The sequence below is a fragment of the Macaca nemestrina genome, chromosome 11, assembly GCF_043159975.1.
Source record: "Macaca nemestrina isolate mMacNem1 chromosome 11, mMacNem.hap1, whole genome shotgun sequence".
Classification (NCBI taxonomy): domain Eukaryota; kingdom Metazoa; phylum Chordata; class Mammalia; order Primates; family Cercopithecidae; genus Macaca; species Macaca nemestrina.
In genome coordinates, this window is record NC_092135.1 from 135,435,823 (window position 1) to 135,452,443 (window position 16,621).

At 47.2% G+C, this 16,621-nt stretch overlaps 1 protein-coding gene across 12 annotated transcripts in view; it reads right to left on the bottom strand.

The window, feature by feature from the left end:
• Positions 1–16,621, bottom strand: part of LOC105473841 (collagen type VI alpha 3 chain) — a 151,243-nt gene that overhangs the window by 40,392 nt on the left and 94,230 nt on the right. For 8 of the 12 annotated variants that reach the window (XM_071073645.1, XM_071073642.1, XM_071073648.1 and 5 more), the window contains 8 exons: positions 14,763–15,362; positions 12,897–13,469; positions 10,603–11,211; positions 7,923–8,528; positions 4,452–5,066; positions 2,596–3,195; positions 1,607–1,944; positions 258–336 (listed from right to left, as the gene is read on the bottom strand). In XM_071073645.1, the coding sequence (XP_070929746.1) occupies positions 258–336; positions 1,607–1,944; positions 2,596–3,195; positions 4,452–5,066; positions 7,923–8,528; positions 10,603–11,211; positions 12,897–13,469; positions 14,763–15,362 (4,020 nt within the window). The remainder of the gene's footprint in view (positions 1–257; positions 337–1,606; positions 1,945–2,595; positions 3,196–4,451; positions 5,067–7,922; positions 8,529–10,602; positions 11,212–12,896; positions 13,470–14,762; positions 15,363–16,621) is intronic. The other 4 variants (XM_071073647.1, XM_071073652.1, XM_071073653.1 and 1 more) reach the window with 2 other exon arrangements.

Sequence of the window (16,621 nt, forward strand, 5' to 3'; positions counted from 1 at the left end):
ATCATGCTTTCTGAACATTCTACCACCTGAACAGCCACAACACAGCAGTAAAGCTGTCTAAGTACAGAAGGAATTTTTGTAAGCTCCATCCCACAGCTCCAAGCGGGTGATGAAGGGCCATGATGCTGGGAAGAAGAGTTTCCCAAGACGTGCTGCTCCCTCGGGGCACTGCCTTAGCAGAGAGGTTCTCTCCATCAGAGCAGCACACCTTGCCTCACAGGGGTTAACTTCTCATGTTTAAAAGCCTTGGCACCTACCTTCTTGGCGGAGGTCCTCAGATGCTCTGTGTAAATCAGCCAGATCTCCATCTGCTCCATCAGTAAAATGAATGACCACCTGAAGATAAGAGAGCTGTCAAACCCCATGCAAACGAAAAAGGACTGCTGATAGAAAACTGCTGACTATTGCAGACTGCTGATAGAAAACCGAGAGATCAGCTGTCTCAAATCCTTCGTTTTACACTTAAGGAAACTGAGGGCCCAAGTTGAGGAATGATTACCCATGTTCACAGGCCTTTGATATTACACTTAAAATGGAGAAGTATATTTGAGTGCTTAATTTATTTTTTAAAAAGACAAGCAGCAATGACAATAAAAGCAATTTATCTCATTCTCATATTTCTAAGATGTATTTTCTGCAAATAATGTGTGTGTGTGCATGCATGTGTGTGTGCATGTGTGTGGGTGCATATGTGTGCCTGTGTGTGGGTGCATTGTGTGTGCATGTGTGTGCATGCATGTTTGTGTGCATGTGTGGGTGTGTGGGTGCATGTGTGTGCATGCATGTGTGTGCATGCATGTGTGCGTGCATGTGTAGGAGTGCATGTGTGGGGGTGCATGCATGTATGTTTGTGCATGTGTCATGGGCTAAATTGTGTCCCCTCAAAATTTGTATGTTAAGTCCTAACCCCCAGTACCATAAGAATGGTACTGTATTTGGAGATAGGGTCTTTAAAGAGGTAATTAAGGTTAATGAGGTCATTAGAGTGGACTCTAATCTAGTATGACTGATGTCATTTTAGAAGAGAAGATTAGGACACAGACATGCACAGAGAGAAGGCCATGTGGAGACACAGGGAGAAGACCCCTGCCTACAAGCCAAGCAGAGAGGACTCAGGAGAAACAGCCCTGCCAACATCTCGAGGATGTCAAGCCTCCAAGACTGTGGGAAAATAAATGTCTGTTGCAAAAGCAAGCCAGGCTGTAGTACTTCATGATGATCCCTAGCAAACTCACATAGTGTGTGTGTCTACACAATATATATGCATATATGTACACACATGCATGCATGCACACATACACACAGAGAAATGGAAGTGGAGAACATACCTCACTGGACTATACCTAAACATAAATCAATCACAAATTCAACTCATTCAAGTTAAACTACTGATTTCCAGGATCTTTTTAGAGCTTGAGTAAGACTACCAAAATGAGGAAGATAGTACATGACATTAGATCAGTTAATAAGTAAGGAATTTTCCATATAGGCACTAACAATCCAGTTAAACATGAAGAGGATTTAACTTGGGGGAAGGGGCTTCCTCCTTTCCAGTAAAAATCTGGAAATTGCCCAGGGAGCACCCAAACCAAGGGGCCCCACGGACCTTCACACTGTCCGGCGAGGACTGTCTGAACTTGTTCTGATAGACTTTCAGCGTGTCCGCCGTGAGGACATAGGGGTGCTGGCTGCGCATGTTCCGGAACTTCTCGAGCATCTCTGGCTGGTACTCATCAAAGTCAAAGGCCTCCACCGGGCCCGAGGGCGTGTTGGCCACCACTGACACACGCACGGTGGGCGAGCGGCCGCCGCTGCAGCTGACCCTGTGCATCTGGCTGATTCTGTTCAAGATGGCGTCCACCTTGGACTCTAAGCCTTTCTGGGCCACAAATACATTCTGGTCTCTAGAACCATCAAACCCCAGAATCACATCCAGATTACAAGCTGGAAAGGAGAAATGCAGGTGATGAGTTCTCAGCTGGGGCTAAGGAGATGAACTCTACTTATACCAGCAACAGGGACAACCCAGGCAGAGGACCAGGGCATCGCACTCAAGTGCAAAATGAGATCCTGTGTGTGTGAGCTTTGAGAAGCAATTCAATCCATTCCTCTCACAGACAGAAATGAGGGTGGCTGTTAGGTGCCAAATGATAAGCTATTTTTTAAAGTTGACTTTTTCGGTATTGTTAATTAACTTTGGAGTAACAATACACCATCAGTGTTTAGATTAATCCCAAGGTTGTGCTTTAAATTAAAAGCACTTGAAAATCAAATACTCTGATCTCAAATACTTGATCTAATAAATCTATAAATAGAAACAGGAATCAATAAATCTGAATTGTTTGAGGGACTAAAAAATAGGGGAGAAAAGTAAATCTTACAAAAGCAAAATACAATAGACTTCTATTCTTATCTTGGAAGAACACCCTAGGTAGTGGTGAGGTGGGTGTCAGGACCAGTCCCATTAGGTATAAGTAAATGTATGAGGCAAACAAATGACTAAGGACTCCAGAAGTCAGCGCCAGGGAGCAGACAGCTAAAGAGGCACAAACATCAATAGGAAAGGATAGAAAATATGCATATAATGGGAGTTACCTTTGGCAACGTCAGTCACACCAGGGCACAGGGTTTCGTGCATCGCATCATGCAAAGTTTCTAAAACTTGCTCGCTCAGTTCGGACAGCTCCTGGACGTTGCCCACACGGAATGCCGTGGCGCTGTTGGATGCTATCTTTCCAACCTCCTCCGAGTCGATATTCCTCACTCCAACTGCAAATACTTTGACCCCCCTCTGGGTGAGGGCCAGGCTCACGTCCTGTGCATCTTCCGCCGACTTTCCTCCCGTGATCACAAAGGCAATCTGAGGGACCCGCTGGTCCAGGCGGCTGCCTGCCTCAGGCACGAAGTGGTTCACCCGCAGGTGCTCAAGGCCCACCTTGGTGTTGGCATGTCTTCCCCCTTTGTAGACCACTTTGTTGATGGCGTCGATAATCTGCCTCTTGGTGGAGAAGTCCTTCAGGAAGAATTCGTCAGTGGGGTCAGAGTTGTACTGGACCAGCCCCACTTGGATGGAGTCACCATCTTCATAAACTGTGTCCACGATTTCAGACACAAAACGAAGCACTTCCTGGAAACTGTCCCTTCTGAAGTTGATGGAACCATCCAACAGGAACACAATGTCTGCTTTCTTCTTCTCTAGAAGTGATTAAAGTGAAAATAAGAAGAGATTGGGTCTCCAGATCCAAAGGTAAAATTAAATAACTGAAATAAAACATTCCTAATAATTTATTCACAGTGAAACCTTAACTCAAATCCATGCCTCTCTAGTCTGTAGTTCCTGAATTTGCAGCTCCCAAACATGCTAAATATAAGAAGATGAGTGATAAATCCTCTTAAAAAGGAAAGGAGGAAAATTATTTGATGTCACACTCTGTGAAAACTCAGTGACAGAGAACTTCAGTTATCCCGTACAAAATGTCATTGTGACAAGAATTCAATAGGGACCTGGCTTTGACATCTGTGATCTCAGGTGTTTTAGGAAATGCCACTAGAAGCTTCCTTTGTGGTCAAGAATTTTAAACGGTGCCTGGAAGTGAAGAGAGGTGTATTAGGGGCAAGGCAAGGAAGGACCAGGAGAAATAGATTGGAAAATAGGAAGAGATCCCATTAAACCTTGGAGGATGGTCTAAGAGTTTTTTGGGAGCTGGCTGAATATCAGTGATGTCGAGGGTAATCTCTTCATTATAATCAAGCAATTAAGACTGGAGTAGAGAGGAGGAAGTATGAGAGACAGTATGAGGGATGTGAGATGTGCCATGGGCAGTCTGATGGGGAGCAGTGAGCTAGGGAAACAGGCATATGGCTCCCCCTTGAAGAACCAACCCTAATGGTTTGCTTCAGATGTCTACACGGCAATTGCCTGGAGGAGGGGCAAAGAAAAATATGGGCTGGTGGAGAGATCCACTTTGCTCTTGCAGCCCCAAAGGTGAGAACCAGGAGCACAGGGTAGAAGCTGAGGTGGACGGCTGCAAGTCTTCCAGGGAGGTACTCCCTGATGGTCCCACCAGGACAAGGAATGAGGGAACCCAGACTATGGTGGGCATCTGGCCACTGGGCATGGGCCAACTTCAAAGTCATGTTCAGTGGGGCATGGACTGGCTGATTTCAAAGATGCCATCCTATGCTGAGACCCAATGAGTTTATAATTAACTCAGTGCAACACTACAGAACCTTTCAATGGGGCTATGATTAGTCTCAGGAGTGATGGAAGATCAATAATATGCCTCCTTCTGCAATTTCAATGGAACTACTTTTCCAGTATTTAATTTCTAATATTATCTGCAGAAACAACCCAGAGAGAAGAAAATTATTTAAAAATGACTACTGAAATTTTTTAATTTAAAAAAAATGTTGATGTCACATTCTGCAGTCATGGGTCACACAGCATGTACCTGGCCGCGAAGGAGAAGGGGTGGCAACCCCGGGAGGTGCAGGAGTGGCCGCAGAGGTTCCAAATGAGGTCATGATTCTTTCTTCTATGTTGGGAAGCTCTCTGAACTCTCGCACTGTGAAGACCAGTCTGGGGTCATTGGTGATGGTCTGCAGCTCTGCTCTGTCGATGTTCCGGTCTCCTACTCCTAAACTCACAATCCCCGAGGAACGGATCACCTGGGCAAACCTGGACACGTCATCCTGGGATTTTCCACCCAGGACCAGGACCAGGTGTTGGGGCACCCCGTCTTCTATGCGACTCCCCGCAGACTTAACAAAGAGGTTTCTTGCCACAAATTCGAGAGCCCTGCCAGTGTTCAGTGGGGACCCCCCTCTGAGCCTCAGGCGCCGTATGGCGTCCAGCACCGGGGCCTGGGATCTGTAGGTCTTCAGGTAGAATTCTGGGAAGACATCATTGCTGAACTGCACAACCCCAACTCTCACTTTACTGGGGCCAATGTTGAGTCTTCGAACAATCCTGCTAACAAAGTCTCGAATATGTGCAAAGCCATCTGGCCTAACGCCCTCAGAGCTGTCGATCAGAAAGACGATGTCTGCAGCATCACTCTCAACTGCTACAGATCAAAGAAGAAAAAGGGAAACGTTCAGTGTGTAAGTAACCCTCGCCTGTGTTTGGTGTGCACCTTGCACCATAATCTTAATCAACCTTAAAATTATATCCCAAGATGCATGTATTGTTTGTATCTTGGGCTTTTCGAAATTAGCTGTTAAAAATTGGACCTTTTACACCAAAGCAATTTCTGCTTCTTGAAATATTTGAAGTTATCCAAAATGTGTCTTTCTGAATTTACTCTATTTAAATTTTGGCATTGTGGTCTGGGTTACTACTGATTTCTAAAATGTAAGCAGCTTTTAGAAATCAATCCTGGGCTACCATAATCTACAGAATCATGAACTGTTGCTACCAGAAGAGACCAAGGACACTGGGGTCTACATCTTTGTGGCACAAGAAGAGAAACAGCTGAAGCCATAGGTCCTTGCCTTGTCCAAAGCTATCACTTAGCAAGCGAGATCCCTGAGGAGCCCAACACCAGCCCAGCGTGCTGCCCAGGCTCAGCCCATGGGAGCAGGGCACATATAACACAGTGCCATATCCAAGGGGTCACATTTATGCTCCCCAGGCATTTGCGTCCTCGTATTTCCTTTTTGCTCACACATCTTTAGCATTTATACAAAGTTTTTATTTTTCGCTATTATTCCTTCTATTTCCTTTTCTTTCCTTTTTTTTTTTTTTTTTTTTTTTTTCCTGAGACAAGGCCTCTTTCTATCTCCCAGGCTGGAGTGCAGTTACACAATCACAGCTCACTGCAGCCTTGACCTCCCAGACTCAGGTGACCCTCCCTCCTTATCCTCCAAGTAGCTGGAACTACAGACATGCACCATCATGCCCATGCCTTTATTTTTAAAATTTCATTTAAAAAATTTTTTTTGTGGCCGGGCGCGGTGGCTCAAGCCTGTAATCCCAGCACTTTGGGGGGCCGAGATGGGCGGATCACGAGGTCAGGAGATCGAGACCATCCTGGCTAACACGGTGAAAACCCGTCTCTACTAAGAAATACAAAAAAATAGCCGGGCGAGGTGGCGGGCGCCTGTAGTCCCAGCTACTCGGGAGGCTGAGGCCGGAGAATGGCGTGAACCCGGGAGGCGGAGCTTGCAGTGAGCTGAGATCCGGCCACTGCACTCCAGCCTGGGCTACAGAGCAAGACTCCGTCTCAAAAAAAAAAAAAAAAAAAAAAAAAAAAAAATTTTTTTGTTATTTTTTGAGATGGGGGTCTCACTATGTTTCCCAGGCTGGTCTTGAACTCCTGGACCCAAGTGATCCTCCTGCCTCAGCCTCCCAAAGTGCTGGAATTATAGGCATGAGCCACAGTGCCCAGCTTCCCCCACCCACCCTAATTTTCTTTACATTAGTGCATTTTTTTAATATTATTTTTTTGAGACAGAGTCTCACTCTGTCGCCCAGGCTGGAGTACAGTGGTGTGATCTCGGCTCACTGCAACCTCCACCTCCCAAGTTCAAGGGATTCTTCTGCCTCAGCCTCCCAAGTAGCTGGGACTAGAGGTGTGTGCCACCATGCCCAGCTAATTTTTGTATTTCGCGTCGAGATGGGGTTTCACCATACTGGCCAGGCTGGTCTCGAACTCCTGGCCTCGTGAACAGCCTGCCTCAGCCTCCCAAAGTGCTGGGATTACAGGCATGAGCCACCACACCCAGCCTAGTGCCTTTTCAACAATAAAATTAATCAAAAGATCCTGAGAAAGATGAGCCACATTTTCCTGTTAGTCAGAATTTTAGGTACTCCTCAGATGCCATTTTATTAAACTTGTATGTTGCCACTCCACACATTCCAACCTGCCCTTTGCCTCATACACAATTGGTCTATTTACAGTATAAATGCAGCACAGTGGAAGCTGAGCAGCTCCTGTGATGGAGCTGTTTATTCTAAGAAAGAGAGAATCAGCCCCGCATTGGGGAGCTGGTCCAGCACACACGGCCTTGGGGTTCTTCTGTAGAGCACACATGATCTCACAGAACCCCCACAACAGACAAGTCCACTGTGTGATCATGACAGGGCAAGATGAAAATGAGAACACATTGTAACCCTATCTGAACACAGACAAAAAGAAAAACATGGTGCAAACCACAAAAAGGACAAAAACACCCCCTATCCTGGTTAATAAGAGTGACTGCTCTTCTCAGTCTATACCAGGGCCATCCTGCTTCTAGATAAGACTTAAGATACAGCTACATAATCACCTCCGCATCTTGACAACATCCAATCCAGGCCAAAGTTCCATTTCTTTAAGCCTTCCACAAAATGACCTGCCACCAGCTCAAGTCCCCCCAGTCCTTCCCGCCACCCTCCTATGGAGATGTCCCATGCTTCACCACAGTATGCATTCTCCCTGGATTCTGTGAGCAATAGACCCGACCTGCTCAATCACAGGTGTGTCCTGGTGGGGGCTGGCTGGTGGGCATGAAGAACATAACGGTGCTGGGCACAGTGGCTCACGCCTGTAATCCCAACACTTTGGGAGGCCACAGCAGGTGGATCACTTGAGCTCAGAGACTTGAGACCAGACTGGCCAACATGGCAAAACCCCATCTCTACAAAAAATACAAAACTTAGCTGGGCGTGGTGGTATGCACCTGTAGTCCTAGCTACTCAGGAGGCTGAAGTGGGAGGTTGACTTGAGCCCAGAAGGCAGAGGTTGCAATGAGTTATGATCATGCCACTGCACTCCAGCCTGGGCAACAGAGCCAGACCCTGTCACAAAGTAAAAAACCATAAAGGTAAGGGCACACAACCTTTATTTTAATTTAATTTATTCTGAGTACCATGGCCTCTGAGCCTGTTATTTTTCATATGGAAAATACTCCAAGGAGAACTTCCGACACCCGCATCTCACCTGGAGGCGGATAGCGAGTGCTGGCTAGGAGCTGCTGGATCTGCTCTGAGGTCAGGGTCGTGATGGGCGTCAGCAGTTTCTGCTCCAAGCTGGGCAGCTCCCTGAAGGTGTTCACCGAGAACACATATTCGGGGCTCAGTGAGATCTTCACCAGCTCCTCCTGGTCTGCGTTTCTGGCGATCGTCAAAGGGGCCACGCCAAACTGCTTGAGTTCCACCGCCGGGTCATCCACCTCATCGTCGGACTTTCCGGACGAGATGAGGACCAGGAACTGTGGGACGCCCTCTTCGATGCGGCTCCCCAGGGGCCTCTTGAAAATGTTCCTGGACACATACTCCAGGGCACTGCCCACGTTGATCTGCCGCCCTCCCTTGGGCCTCAACCGCTGCACCGCGTTCTGCACTTCGTCCTTGCTGGAATGGGCGTTCAGCAGGAACTCCACCTTGGGGTCATCACTGAACTGGATGACGGCCACCCGGGTGGTGTCAAAGCCCACATCCAGGTAGTCAACCAGCCTCTCTATGAGGGTGCGGATGTGCTGGAACTCAGGCCCGGCACTTTGGGAACCATCGATGAGAAAGACCACGTCCCTCTTGCCGCCAACACCTGCGAAACAAATGTGAGCATGGCTTCACCTTCATCGTCACCAAATTCTTAGCGTTCATGAACCACTGCCCAGTTTGTCATGGAGTCACAGGCAGGGCATCCGAACACCAATCACCACTGTTAAAAGTCCAAGAAGTGGGAGTCCTGAGTGTTTCAGTGTTTCCATGTCAGAGAGAAGGGGAGCAAAGGATGAAAAACCCGAGGGAGGCAGAAACCGGAAGAGCTGCCTCAGGACTAGTGAGGATGGTGCTTTGGAAGGAGGGGACCTGCACTGCAGCAGGTGCTGCTCGGGGACCTGAGGGTCGGCCACTGGGCTTCACTGGAGGCAGAGGCCTTATCAGATGGAGTGACCTCAACTGGAGCACTTGGGGGAGGAGCAAGGATGAATGACAAAGGAGGGTGGGCTCAGAGAGGCTGAAAGGAAAGGAACTTTAGAGTATAGATAAGTCTTTAGAAAGAGACAGGTGCTGCTGACAGGGGAAGTAGAGCATCAGAGAGGGTGTTTATGAGAAAAGAAGCAATGCATTTTATCATGGATGGAACCATCCAGTACCGTGGAGAAAGGGTGGCACAAGAGCAAGAAAGGGAACTGCAGATGGTGCCACTGAGCAGGTGAGAGGAAAGGGAGCAGAGGAAGCGGAGACAGGCCACCCACGGAACCGTGGGACGACGTGGCCGGGGACAGCTCTCTTCAGGTTTACTTGCATTTTCTTGGAGAAATGGGGCTCAAGATTACCAGCTGAGAGTCAGCTGGGTCAGGAGAGGTGTGAGAAAAGCCTCCAAATGGGAGAAGAGGGAAAGAGGGAGGCCGTTCTGGAGCGCAGGAGAGTGAGTGGGCGAAGAGCCACAGGGTTGTGGAAATGTACGTTCCTGACGACAGAAGCTGCACCCGCACTGTGACAATATTCCCAAAGTCCATTCTCGGCAACCTGGGGCCAAGACACAGCATAACAGAGGCCTCCTGCAGGCAGATACGTTTTGGAAATGTTGCATTTCCTGTCTTGTGTTGGAGACACACAAAGCACGTTAATTAGGGAGAAAGAACATCTGTTTCACTTTGTTTATCCCCCTGTTGCCCAAATTTATCCTATCACAAATGCTTAGGAACATCCCACAGAAACCTGGTGGGCCACACTGCTCTCTGCCCCGGACACCAGCGAGGAGAAACCAAGTCCCTCTCAGTTGCACCAAATAGTCCTCCTCACCACCCTCATCACCCACTGTATCCTGCGGTGATTTCCTTTCACTTGCTTTTACTCCTTCCTCCGCTCCTCCCACCTTTCCTTCTTTTCTCTCCTCTTGGAAGGGCAGGCGAGTGAGTGGGTACAAGGGAGCAAGGCCGCATCTGCCTCCTTCGCCACTGTGAGCCCCCCCCACCTGAGTATCCTGGGAGAGTGGCCCTTGGAGGGCATTCATCGAGAGGTGGATATATCTTCCCTCCTTCCTTCTCAGCACCAGGGCTCCCACCATTTTTTAGTTTATTGTACCAGGCCTACAAAGAGGGAACAGGAAGAAGGAAATAGAACTATGGTCATAAGAGCCGGGTGGTCTTCCTGCCAGTTAAGACACTTACTTCTCAGCACCAAGCAAAGTCAAAATCGTCTTCACACCTTAGCTCCGGAGATACCAATATTTCAGAGTCTATGTCCCAGCTTGCAGAGTGTCTCTAGTCAGACTCCCTCCTGCCTCACAGAAGGCTGCTGCCAAACCTACCAGGGGAACTCAGGACTGATATGGAACAGGCATTATCAGTTAGACGGCCCCTCCCTTCGGATATCCAGACAGAAGCCTTCATGCAAAGTTAGGGAGTCTGAACTCCAAGCTGCATATATGTCCCTTTTGGAGAATTTAATTTGCCCTAAAACATGAATCTTAGCATCTCCCACCTTGAACCTCTGCCATTTCTGCCCATCGAGGCCAAAAAGGGCATGCGGGTTCCTAAATTTTCCTGTAATTTTAGTTTTCACTTCATACGGCAGGAAAAGCAAAACTGAAAACACCTTGTGGCCCACAGTCCAGACAAGTAGCCCCAGACAGTGACACAGAGTGAGGACGCAAAGAATTCCCTGCATACCTGGGCGCGGCAGAGGCTGCAACACCGGCTGCAGCCTGCTCAGCTCCTCGCGGGTGAGCTGCGTCACCCTGTCGGAGATGACCTGTTGGACGGTACCCAGCTGGCGAAAGGTGGGAATGGCCACGGCAAAGTCCGGGATGAAGGAGATGGTCTGCATCTCTGTGATGTCAGCGTTCCCGATGCCAATGCCGATGGGCACAGCCCCGCCCCTCTTCAGGACCACGGAGGGGTTCCGCACATCATCCCCAGACCTTTCGGCCGTGAGGACGATCAGCAGCTGGGGCACGCCTTCTGTTATCCTGCTTCCCGCAGAGCTGACCAGGATGTTCCTCAGGACAAACTCCAGGGCAGCCCCGGTGTTGGGGATCGGCCCTCCCAGCAGGGTCAGCTGGCGGACGGCGTTGACGACGTCCTGCTGGTTCATGTATGAATTCAGGTAGAACTCGGGCCTGGTCCGGTCGCTGTACTGCACCACGGCCACGCGGACCCGGTCCTGGCCCACGTCCAGGCTCTCCACCACTCTCTGGACGAACTCTTTCAACAGAGGGAAGCCGCTCCTGACGCCCTCAGAGCCGTCAAGCAGAAACACCACATCCTTTTCGCCTGAAACTGGGAGGAGGACAGCCTGGTAACTCACACAGGCTTCATATCAGCGAGGTGGTAACAACTTCATATCAGCGAGGTGGGCTGTACAACAGCACCCCAAGGATGTCCAAGTCTAAATCTCTGAACTTGAAAAAAGGACTTTGCAGATGTGCTTCAGTTAAGGATTTGGGGATGGGGGAATGACCCTGGAATTAGCCAGGTGGGCCCAATGGAATCAATCACAAGTGTCCTTATAAGACGGGGTAAGAGGCTCAGAGTCAGAGAGAAGATGTAAGGATGGAAACAGAGGTCAGAGAGGAGAGAAGTTGCCAAACTGCTGGCACTGAGGATAGAGGATGGGGCCAGGAGGCAAGGAATGCAGGCGGCCCCTGGAGGCTGGAAAAGGTGAGCAGATGGAGAATCCCTTAGAACCTGTAGAAAGAATACAGCCTGTTGACACCTTGTTTTTAGCTTAGCAACACTGGTTTCCAATTTCCAACCTTCAAAACTGTCAGATAATAAGTTTTTTGGGGGGGTATTGGGGGCGCGTGTGAACAGAGTTCTGCTCTTGTCACCAAGGCTGGAGTGCAGTGGTGCAATCTCAGCTCACTGCAACCTCTGCCTTCTGGGTTCAAGTGATTCTCCTGCCTCAGCCTCCAGAGTAGCTGGGATTATAGGCATCCGCCACCACACCCAGCTAATTTTTGTATTTTTGGTAGAGATGGGGTTTCACCATGTTGATCAGGCTGGTCTCCAACCCCTGACCTCAGGTAAGGGCCCTCCTCAGCCTCCCAGAGTGCTGGGATTACAGGTGTGAGCCACCGCGCCCAGCCTGTTTTGTTTTTAGCCACTAAATTTGTGTTACTTTGTTATAACAGCAATGGAAAACTAATACACCAATATAGGGACCCCTTTTATTTTTGAACTTTTCAGTGCTTGAAGAGTATTGTTAGCTTTCAAAGGTGTATTCAAGAAAAAACTTGGGATGGGAGGAGAGATATGGGATGGCAGCACCTGCACAGCCACTAGCATTTTATTGATGGGAGGTTTCAAGTGAGTTGCTCTAAGTCACAAGTGGGTTAATGGGAGGAAATGGAACCCAGATGTCAGAGTTACCATCCCAAGCCAATGGCCAATGGGCCCAGTAGTCGAAGGAGAGGCTCTGGAGTCTCCGCTTTTCATCAAAAGGCGTATAGGGGAAGTTAGTCTCTTCACTGCATTTTTATCACCGAATGAAAGTGGTTAAATGAAAAGTCATGGCCGTGTGAATTAGCAGTTGGGGGGTTTTAATGCAGAGTTTATGATGGAAATTTATCTGCCTCTTCTAATCCTTTAATTTTTAATGAATGTAATGAAGGACTGATAACAATATAACCATATGATATGGCTTTTATTATGCGTACAGTAAAAACTTTTTTAAAAAGGATTTTAACCACTGATATCTAAATCTTTGTAACATGTCTTACTATGAAATAATCTAATGCCCTTAAAAATACTCACCCTGATTCTCCTGCGAGAGCAGCTAGAGAATCAAAGGAAAGAAATCTCATATTCTATTGTTCCTGCTGAAACCAGCAGGCGATTAATTTTCCACCTTTCCTGTAAACTCAAGGAGGGCTTCTATCTGAGGACCAGTGGCCAGCAGCCTACCCTCAACTCATGCATTAGAGAACCGAGTGGCAGAAGCAACTAGCATTTCTCTACCGTACCTGGTGCTGGCGCTCCATTGTGCACTGATTTTAAGAGATTCACGATCTGTGGTTGAAGATCTCCAATCTTGGGAAGCGACTCCGCAGCCAGGATAAACGCTGGAGACAGCACGATCTGCTCTAACTCAGCAGGGTCCGCATTCTTGGCTTGGAAGATGAAAGGCACGACCCCACTCTGCTTCAGGTTACTTGCTGGCCCGTCCACACGGTCAGATGACCTTCCCGCGACCAGCAGCACCAGGAACTGAAGTACTCCATCCTCAATCCGGCTGCCAGCAGACTTCACAAAAATGTACCTCTGTGCGTAGTCCAGGGCGTAGCCCAGGTTGAGGGCTTTGCCCGTCTTGATCTTCATTCTCTTCACGAGATTCAGGATCTCAGGCTTACTCTGGTGCTCATCAAAACGGGACTCCACCTTGACATCATCGCTGTACTGAGCCACCGCAATTCGGGTCCCTTCTGGCTTCACATCGAGCTCATCGATAATCTTGTAGAGAAAGTCACGGACAAGAGGGAACTGGCCCACAAGATTAGCTGAGCCGTCAAAGAGGAACAGAATGTCTCGCTTGCTCTCTGCAATGAAGGTAGGTTAGGATACAATGAGGGACAAGAGCACAACAGGCACCAAAGTGACTTCAGCCCAGCACCATTTGACAATGGGAGTTAGCATAACTCATCTGATGACCACTGTGCCAGCAAGAGAAGAGAAAACCCAAATTCATACCACTTGTCTTGAAAGTGTCCTATTTCAAAGCAGTGCATATTTACAAAACTAGTGACTAGATCAGCCTATCCCATCTAGCATCGTGCTTCTTCAAGAAACCAAGCCAGGGAAAAGCTCCACCGGGTTCTGTTCTTACATCAGGTGGCAATCACTCCAGGAAAACAGATAGCATTTTCAAACTGTTACAAATAAAAGTATTGAAAACATGGCACTTAATATACTTTTGCTTAAAAAATTGATCTCAATCTCTAGGGAAAAAAAAGGGGGGGTTGATATGAGTCAACCACTCTAAGATAACTGGGTTGCCATGAATCTGCTGTAATTGAATGATCAGATCATTAAATTTGAGGTTACGAGCCAAGACCCACAATAGTGCCCATTATTGCTGTGTGGGTCAGGCTCTTTGTCAGTGCTTCCCAATCTGTTGTAATAAGACAATAGGAAACACAGATGACAGGCCCTATGGTGCCACAACGTGTAATGTAAATATCATTCTCAGTTCAAACAACTCTTAGAACTGTTTTGATTAGGTTTCAATGGGTTCAGTCTTGCCACTCGTTTGTGTGATGTTAGCAGACTGGTAGATCTAATACAACCATATCTTACCACCATAATAATTTGCAATAATAATAGTAAGTTAGGCTTCCCCTAGAAACCATTTTACCATTGCATGAAGACGCACCCTTTGTTTGTTTTATAACAAATAATTTTCTAGATACAGCAGATGTTGAACATTTAAAAATCATGTAAAAATAACAATTTCAATGTTTAAATAATCCCAAGGCATACTCATGTAAGAAAAATGTCCCTCTCTGTCTCTCTCTACCCCATGGCCCCCAACTCTGGATTCGAACTCTAGAATCCTCATAGTCATTAGAGGAAAAAAATCCTTCTGAATAAAGGGTAAGGCAAAATGGACAGAACGTAAGCTGGATGTTCTAGACTTTCCTTCGTGAATACCCTTTAGATAGAGTCCAACCTTGCTGGTACAGTGTCTCAAGTCCCCATTCAAACTATTTCAATGGAAGGGAGACAATTGTCTTTCTACAGTCCACAATGCTCTTGAGTTCAGACTGGCCAACTACCAGCCAGGGTAGTGCCTGAGGAAGAAGAGGGAGTTCCCGGCAACAGGGGAGGTTTACCTGGCTGGGCGAGTGGTACTTCCTCCACACCTCCACTAACATATGTGGTTAGGGGCTGAATCAGCTGCTGAGGCAAAGCTGGCAGGGAGCTGAAATCATCCATGAGATACACCAGGCTTGGGTTAAAAGCAATCTGCTCAAGCTCTGCCTTATTCGCCTGGCTAGCTCCCACACAAAAGGTCAGGATGCCCGCGCGTGTCAAGGCGTTGGCAGCTTGCAAATAGGAGTCCTCAGACTGCCCGGCTGTGAGCAGAAGCAGGAGCTGCGGCACGTGTTCACGGATCCTGCTGCCGCCAGCTTCCGTGAAGTGGTTGGCATGGACATAGCTTAGGGCTGAGCCTGTGTTCAGACCAGAACCTCCCTGGAGCTGCAGCTGCCTCAGGTGACCAAGGATATCTGACTTGGTCTGGTATGTGTTTAAAGAGAACTCCGTTACAGGAGTGTCACTAAATTGCACTAAACCAACACGAATATTGTCATTTCCAACATCAAGGCTGTTAACTAGGTTCATTACAAAGTCGCGCACATAAGGGAAATTGGTTTTTCCAACGTTGGCTGATCCATCCAAAAGGAAGATGATATCCCTTTTGTTTGCGTGAACTGCAGTGAAGCACAGAAAACAAAGTGAGACATAGACAACCACGGAGAGTTTTATCATGTGTGCCTACAACACGTGCACACATGCCAACATTTAGAACACAGAGAGAGTCAGTGTGGCAAAGCATGCCCGTCTTATAAAATATGGCAGATGGCTGCATATTTTCCTCTGGTGGTGGCTGGTGTTTGTGAGACATATTGGTAGCCGAGTTTACAAAACCAAATTGGCTCAAAGAGAGCTGCAACATCAAAGTTAGAATGTTTACAAACAACAAAAATGATCAGAATCCTTGAAACAAAACACTCCTTCCCTAAAAATGAATTCTATGAAGGTGCTGCATCATTCCACATCACTCATCCCAGACAGGTTTAAGTGTGCCTGGCTAGGTCCTCTGGGGCTCACCTCTATCCACTAACAGAGGGTCTTCCATCCATAGCTCAGAAGCAGTTAGCCCTGGGAACATGAGTTCCTTAAGGCTAAAAAAAAAGAAACAAAAGTAGTCTGGTCTCATATTGAAGTCTTCTTCAGACTTTCCTGTTTGTCATTCTCTACTGGGACTCTTCTATTAGGAAGTCACAGCCTTGCTAGGTAATCATCCAACAAGGGAATTCCCCCAAAGTGAGATGATGGGACCATAAATACACAGTAAAATAGAAAGAGACAATTTGCTAGGCTTGGCCAAAGTTATACACATCAAGAATAAAAAGTATAATTCTCAAAATAGCGTATTTGACCCAACACATTTAGCATGTGCCTTTAAAATTTTATTTTTTTATTTCTTCCCTGATGCCCTACTGTAATTTAGACCTCACAACTAATTGTATCCTAGGTTAAGTTGAACTTTGGCTATGAAAGTGTTGATTAAAAGTTTTAAGAAAATTTTTGGAAGAGAGAGAGAAAGAGATGGATTTAGAAGACCAGGGAATGTGAAGAGAAAGCATGTATCCAGGCAGCATGGGTCATGCATCAGCCAATCCTCTAGTCATCGAGTCTGCAAGGAGGGAAAGCGTCATTCTGTGATACTCATCTTCTCTTCATTAAGGATGGTGAATTGTATTTCTTCAACTCATTAGCTCATATATCTGTATAATATCTTTAAAAATAACTCTCCACTGACAATCATATTAAATGAGGGATTTGAAGAACCACTAGGTTTGAACTCCACACTTATCCATTCAATATGTTTCCCATTGAGGGTAATCCCTTAATGAGAGAGAAGAGAGGGATTAAAAACTGAGGACACTGTGCCCTAAACAGCTCA